The 7,863-nt window shown below is 38.5% G+C and overlaps 1 protein-coding gene across 1 annotated transcript; it reads left to right on the forward strand.

Moving 5' to 3' along the window:
- The first annotated feature begins 37 nt into the window (after positions 1-37).
- Positions 38-7,673, forward strand: LOC124453145 (REST corepressor 1-like). The gene is given in 16 exon segments (XM_047003897.1): positions 38-302; positions 388-444; positions 882-956; positions 1,332-1,384; positions 1,817-1,881; positions 1,883-1,893; positions 1,975-2,057; positions 2,387-2,505; positions 2,570-2,672; positions 3,330-3,445; positions 4,292-4,388; positions 4,601-4,780; positions 5,378-5,435; positions 5,709-5,948; positions 6,469-6,614; positions 7,365-7,673. Coding segments are annotated over 16 exon segments (1,623 nt in total). The 5' UTR covers positions 38-199; the 3' UTR covers positions 7,482-7,673.
- The last annotated feature ends 190 nt before the right edge of the window (positions 7,674-7,863 follow it).

Genomic DNA, 7,863 nt, shown 5'->3' on the forward strand with positions numbered 1-7,863 from the left:
GCGTTATCACATAGTATGGGGAAATCGTCACGTGACATGATGAACCAGTGACACGCGTGCATCCTATTGTCGTATTTCTGCCACAGGTTCCCCATTTGTTTCGATCGTCACTATTTGACGGCATTGTCTGTGAAATTAAATCGTGAAGCGATTCACTTTTCGAAATGATTTAGTTCAAAGCGAAGTGAAACGCCGTAGTATGGCAGATAAAGCGAAGTCCATAATGAAAAAGCCAGAAACGATTAAAATAGAGCGCATGGACGTCGACGAGGCGCAATCTTATGACAGCGATAATGAAACGGGTAGGAATCGTCAAATTACTATTTATTTTATTAACTGATTATTTGATTGAAAGTTGTTTATGGAGGTATTCCTTGATGTTTGCAGAACATGGTATGCGCGTTGGCGACGAGTATCAAGCCGTTGTGCCAGATATAATTTCGGGTAAGTGTCTCAGATATTGCTCTTTAAACTCCGTAAATTTTAACAGGACGTTTGAAGCCACTGGCCGCCGTGTTTGATGCCGAGAATTTGAATATCGCTTTGAAACTGTTGCAGAAGTTTCATTTTATGTAATTTCACCAATACTGGCTAACGGAAAGAGTTTAAAGATCAGTTTGCCGTATTTCAATTGTAACGAATACTTTAGGTTTTAAACTGCAGTCATTCAACTGCGTCTAATTGAATTGACAGGAAATGAGAAAAGTACTCATTCTCGGACGGGCTTAGTTGAAATGAATCGAAAGTCGAGAAAAAACAAAAATTTTTAATTTTTCACATTTTACATATGTGGAAAAATTTTAGTTTGGGCTCCCTGTGGCATGTGATTTTTACCACTGATCTAAAAAATATCCGGAGTGACAGTCTGTCTTTTTTTCTAGAAAAGGACAAATATGAGCCTTCACACAAGGCTTTGCTGGTATGGTCACCTAATCCACTTCTCAGTGATGAAAAATGTAAGGTTTTCCTAACTGTTTACTGGAGATGTTGATTTTTAAATTAAAAATAAACAGCCTACTACATTGCAAAATGCGTAAGGTATGGCCAAACAAAATGGAAAGGGGAGTGCTGTGTGTGTGTACAGCTTAAATTCAATGCATCTAAGGTTGGTCCAAGTTCTGTAATGTATTAAATAATAGCAAAACTCTAAGGAAAAAATTTGAGGGCTCAGGTGCCCTAGTCCCTCCTGTGTGGCACCATGCCTGCAGCTGAATTACAGTCAACAAAAGAGAAATTATTGCCACACACACCATGAAATTTTGCAATAAAATACTTAAGACTTTAGGACCAGCTGAGAATGAATAGCTCCTATATTTCCTATATTTTTTTAGTGGATGAGTATCTACAAAGAGCAAAAGACAAGCATGGTTATAATATGGAGCAGGTACATGTTGAATTATGCTTGGGTATTCTACAAAGTTGAAGCTGATTGATGTAGCTCTTTCAGAACTGGCAAGTAATTTCTGGTCTTGCTTACTGCGTCTTTCTTCAACTGAACTAAGCATGTTGTTTAGTTTCATGTATTTTAAAGTATCACGCAATCAAATAATACATTATTGCCTTTCATTTATCAGTTAAATCGACACCTCCATCCTTTAACACTTCCTGCGAAAGATCTGGGATCAAATCATACTCCATTTCGATAAATCTATCCGAGATTAAAATCCTTAATGATCTTACTGACAGTTTCATTCATTTTTTTCTCATGTATTTGCTTGGCACATTTATAATTCAGATGTGCCTCCTTTTACATATCTTAAGCATTCTTGATGATAGGCTAAGTAGAGGAAATTTGACAAAATATTGTATGCTTTAGGCGCTTGGAATGCTCTTCTGGCACAAGCATAATATAGATCGGTCTCTGACGGACCTTTCGAATTTCACCTTTTCCCGGTAGGTGCATTACTCAGTGTCCGAGCTTTCATTTTTATAGATTATTATCTAATGGTTTGACAATGTATTTTTTCATTACAGATGAATGGAGCATGGAAGACAAAGTGTTGTTTGAGCAAGCTTTTAATTCTCATGGAAAGTCGTTTCGGAAACTCCAAAAAAGCGTAAGAATTAAAACACACTGTATTATTTAACATTTTATTCCAAGGCCATCATCAGAGAATATATATACATAAGCCATCCAGAAAACTGCTACTGTGGCAAGAATCTCTCGTCCATACACAGTTTAAAAAGATTTGACTCATCTCCAATCCCTGTGGGCTTGGTAGCTCAACAGGTAGAGAGGCGGACTAGTATCCCGAAGGTGCAAGTTCAAATCTCCTCCAAGACACATGTTTTTCATGTGCATATAAAACCGTGTTAGGATTGATAATATTATTTAACATGAATATGTGGTTTCCATTTGACATTCTGACTTTTCCATGTTTCATAGCTTCAAGATAAACCGATCAGCAGTTTAGTGAAATTTTATTATTCATGGAAGAAAACAAGGAGCAGGACTAGTCTCATTGATCGTCAAGCTAAACGAGTTGCTCTTCAACGAGAACAAAGGTATATTTGTGTGTGAAAATTGTTTGCGTGTTACATGTAACCTTACTGTTCTATGTAACCATAGCGACAACGAAAGTGACAAATCAGATACAAGTGACAGCGATTTTGAGCCCGAAAAGGAGGGAAGGTCCAATGGAGCTGTTAAACGTAATGCACCTGGCAAGCAGGTGAGTGAGCTATGGTGGTGTATAATATGTTGTTTTCATGACTAATAGTGAAATGTGGAATGTCCAATGTGGAGTGTGGACTATTATGCTTGTTTGTTGGTAAATGTCATTTGCTGCATTCAAAAGTAAACTGTCATCCTTGTTTGATGGTAAATGTCATTTGCTGCATTCAAAAGTAAACTGTCATCCTTGTTTGATGGTAAATGTCATTTGCTGCATTCAAAAGTAGACTGTCTTTGATGGTAAATGTCATTTGCTGCATTCAAAAGTAAACTGTCATCCTTGTTTGATGGTAAATGTCATTTGCTGCATTCAAAAGTAAAAATGAATTGTAATATCAACGGGAACGATTGCTTCCTTTTAAATGATTAAATTGAAGCCACGTAATGCTCTCAAAAGGCCTGGGAGACGTAAAATTTCCATGTCAAGTTCACGCGGGTATTTAAAAACAAAAAAGGATGCTGGAGAGCAACCTGCATGGCTACCCTTATATTTATTCGTAAGATGATGCCGAAGTTATTGTTCGCTTGATATTACAGTCACTCCTGAGTAAACGCGTGAGACATTCTGAGGGTTTTGTTGACGTTATTTTCACTTTCACTCGCTTTTTACAAGGTTTACTGAAAGGATGCATTCTATTATGATGATTTTATATAGAACTCAGTCCCTCAACCAACTCCAGCTAGCCTCTGTTTTCACTGTGGCACTCAGGCCGGCCAAATGCATACTACATCAAAAGGAATAATGTGCAGCGCTTGCTATCAGTTCTGGAGGTAAGATGTATAAATCTTCACGATGACTTTAGTTTGCGAACAGAGATGTGTCCTCTCCCAAAACGTTGCGAGTTGCTTTTTATGAAAATAGCCTTTAAAAGCTAATTTAGCTGCGTAGCTACGGTCTTCTTGGCGTTGTCAATGTGTCTTATAAAGGGTTTACGACGCGAAATTATCACGAATTTATTTGATTTGATTGTATTCAAAGAATATGCGAAGTGACTTCATACCCACCTTTTCAGTAAAACTGACTTATTTTACTTTTTCTTGAGGCACTTATTTTTTAACTTTATTCTTTGTGCAAAAAAAAAACATCGTTAGGACATCAAAGAGCTTAACGGCATTTAAAGACCATGAATTTTTCACGTCGTTACATATTTTATGGACGAGTAAAACAGTTTAAGGAACTCATTTGTTGATGTACATATTTGTCAAAGTGATAAAGTTGAATATTCCAATGTTTACTGCCTACAAAAACTACCATTTCCCGTTGCTAATTATGCAATGCGATGTCATGACGATGTCGTTTGCAAAGTGAGAAAAAGTTGAATGTCTCAGTTCTAAAATAACCACAGTTCACTCGAAGAATTTGTCAAGAAAACTTTTCATTGCGACCACGAAACTCTACGGTGAAATTTGGTGTAATAAACACTTGAAACATTGAAGTGGGGATTTCTATATTTTCGGACATTACACCGGGGAAAGTAATTCCTTTGTACTGTGCTGTAGAAAAAATACTCAAATTTTTTGTCCAAGGACGTCGAGTATGTACTGTCTAGAAGTTTATGGTCAAAATTAAATCAGTATTTAACATCTTTGTCTTAATATGCGTCCATGTTATTACAGGAAAATTGGCGCGATGAGATCGAGGTCGTCCAATCATGCACGAAGTGACAGTCACAACGCAAGGTCTCAAGGGAAGGGAAAACGAAAACCCCCAAAGGTACGTCTTTGTCCCACGTTATCATAAAAGGATTTTTGATTTAAGGAACGTAGATTACGAATAAAGGATTATTATGGATTATGATTGAAGGACTTGAAAAAATTAAACATTGAGTCGGATTTCTCTTGCGATAAAGCGTCTCAGTTGGGCTTGCCTGATATTTCGCATAGACCTGGAATTCTCGAAGCTTACCAACTTGTTTATGTTTACAGGGCATGACGATCACTCAAGAAGCGCTACTTGCTGTCAGCGGTCTTCATAGTAACGCTCATTTGCGTCCCCTTGATATGGATCTTATAAATCTGAAACGATCTATTCAGAGTAACAAGCAGGGCATAAGTCATGATCGATTTGATCTTCAGGAAGGAATCAACGATGTCCGTGGGTTGGAGGTACTGTGTCCTTATTTTTTTGTTCGGGAGGGGGAATACTTGAAGATTTTGTCAAAATGGCAGACTTGCTCGTTTGCAATTTTCGGGTTTCATTTTATACATATCTCTCGGGAAGTGTGAATGTGCAATCAATTTTCACCGCGCTTGATTTGAATAACGCGCGAGAAATGTGTTTATGTGTCTAAACCAGGGGTCTCCAAACTTTACAGCCAGAGGGCCACATGAACTTTCATCCAGCTTGTTGAGGGCCGACGAATCGTATACCGCTGGTCAAAGTGCGAATATTTTAATAAAACGAAGTATATAACACAAGCTTCATTAGTTAAGAAAATATTTATTCAAAATTTAAAGGTTAAATTTCAACCAAGTGTAATATCATAACAAAATCACAATTAGTGAATGTGAATCAAATTTCTTCGTGTCTCTGGTTTGAGAGGCCCAACGGGCCGCATCTGGCCCGCGTTTATGTGTCTAAACCAATGGCGTGTCTGTGGAAAGTTGGGCTCTTTGTAAATTTGGGACGGCGGCCCACTTTGACTGTTATCGTAATTTAACTTAGCGATTACAAATGCTCACCGCATTTTGTTTTGATTTTAGCCCACTACCAAGAACAATTCAAGATGGAACAATGACGAACTCTCTTTGGCTGTGAAATGTGAGTCTAGAGATCACAATATATCGTAACCGCAGCACTGACACCGTTTGTTTTGTGTTTTTTTTTTCACTTGCGTAACATGTTAACATCGGTAATCATACCAGATTTTCCGAGCTTTGCATTCTTCCATGCGTCGCGAGCATAAGCCAAACCACTTTTTTACCTCGATTTTTATCGAAATGTAATTCACTTTAACATCACACGTTGCTAAAGTTGTTGTTTCGTGGCTGATCGCTCGGACCTGTTTTTTCATCGCTTTGCCGTTTTCTTTAGCTGTTCGTCGTTACGGAAAAGATTTTCAAGCAATGGCGGACGTTCTGCAAAACAAAACCGTGAGCCAGTGTCGCAATTTCTTCGTGAACCATCGGAAGCGTTACGGTCTCGAACGTGAACTGGACGAGTACGAACGAGAACAGGGAATCGTGAGGCCAGAGAAGAAAGATGGAGATCAAGCTCCCTCTCCTGACTCAGGTGGATCATCCGTTCCTTCACCAATTAACAACGGTGGACAAGGTAGTTGTCAAGAAATTCTAATACGCAATGAACTCTGGGAATTTGCCTGGGGATTTGGTACTGAACGTTGATATGCAATTGAGGAAGGTTGTTTTATGAATGTTGGTGTTCAATGTCAAGCTTTATTTTGTGATGTCATGATCACGTGTACTTTGAATGTTGGTGTTCAATGTCAAGCTTTATTTCGTGATGTCTTGATCACGTGTACTTTGAACGTTGGTGTTCAATGTCAAGCTTTATTCGTGATGTCATGATCACGTGTACTTTGAATGTTGGTGTTCAATGTCAAGCTTTATTTCGTGATGTCATGATCACGTGTACTTTGAATGTTGGTGTTCAATGTCAAGCTTTATTTCGTGATGTCATGATCACGTGTGCTTTGTGTAATAAATCATGTCTTGATAACTTGTGCTTCATCCTTTGATAACATTCTTTATTCGTTTTAATTAGACTAGAATATCTGTGAATTAAACTTTTAATGTATAAGTTGGAACTTTACTTTAACTCGTCTTCGTTTTAGGCAACCCTCCGCCCCTGATGAAGACCAACCCTGGCGTCTCCCCGCATACAATGTTTAATAACGCTGCAGTATTTCGTCATGCCATACCTAGCACGGGGCCGCCGCCTCCGTTGGTTAAACCAACACCGGTATCATATCCGATGCAGGTTTGTAAAATTCATCGTTCATGCATAGAGCTATTTTGCACAAATATCTTTACGTCGCTTGGCTGATTTGAGCTGTGATTTTATATGGCAGTGTCCCCAGCCTGCTGATAATGTGTACCTCTAGATTAAGACACATAGTGATGTTGATGTCTACATCTATATTCACACACACAGTGATGTCTACCTCTAGATTCACACACACAGTGATGTCTACCTCTAGATTCACACACACAGTGATGTCTACCTCTAGATTCACACAGACACACAGTGATGTCTACCTCTAGATTCACACAGACACACAGTGAAGTCTACCTCTAGATTCATACACACAGTGATGTCTACCTCTAGATTCACACAGACACACAGTGATGTCTACCTCTAGATTCACACAGACACACAGTGATGTCTACCTCTAGATTCATACACACAGTGATGTCTACCTCTAGATTCACACACACAGTGATGTCTACCTCTAGATTCACACACAGTGATGTCTACCTCTAGATTCACACAGACACACAGTGATGTCTACCAGCAGATTCACACACACAGTGATGTCTACCTCTAGATTCACACACATATTGATATCTACCTCTCTCAGGTGGAGAGTTAAAGCTGTTCAGACCAAATCTAGTGAAAGAATTTGCATGTATGTCCTTACTGTTTTAAAATTTCAAACTATGGAGGCTACGTATCTGTAGTTCTTGGTGTAATGTAGTTCTTATGTATCCATCGTTTTTTTCTATGCAGATTCGTGTATCGGCATCAACCACCACTCCTCCTCCGCAGCTTGTGACCCAGGATCACGCACCTTTCCTGCCTCCGCATTCAGGCTCAACGCCCCCACTGCGGTCAACGCAGGTGTGACGTTTTTTTTGGAGAAGAAAACTTTTTGATACCGTCGATTTTTTTTCCTTTTCAACTTTTTGATGAAATGATAATATTTATTCAAGATCTTTGTAGTTTGTGTAAATGGAGAGGGGAAATGAGTCTTATAAAGAATGAAAGTTGAAAGGAGAAAACTGTATTTAATGACTGATGAAATATTGCTAAAACAAAGTGGTTTCTTTTGTATGAATTGAGCGTAGCGAAGGGATCTGGGATTGGTCAGAATGTCTTTCTAAATTGTTTTTTTAAGTACTTTACTTCGGAGTGTTTTAAAATATCTTTCAGCAAGTTCTAGCAAACAGGGTTGTTTAGTATTTGGACTTCAAAAATAAATTTTTATAATTTATTTTGTCCCACCCCA

Source organism: Xenia sp. Carnegie-2017, unplaced genomic scaffold, assembly GCF_021976095.1.
Source record: "Xenia sp. Carnegie-2017 unplaced genomic scaffold, XeniaSp_v1 HiC_scaffold_25, whole genome shotgun sequence".
NCBI lineage: Eukaryota > Metazoa > Cnidaria > Anthozoa > Malacalcyonacea > Xeniidae > Xenia > Xenia sp. Carnegie-2017.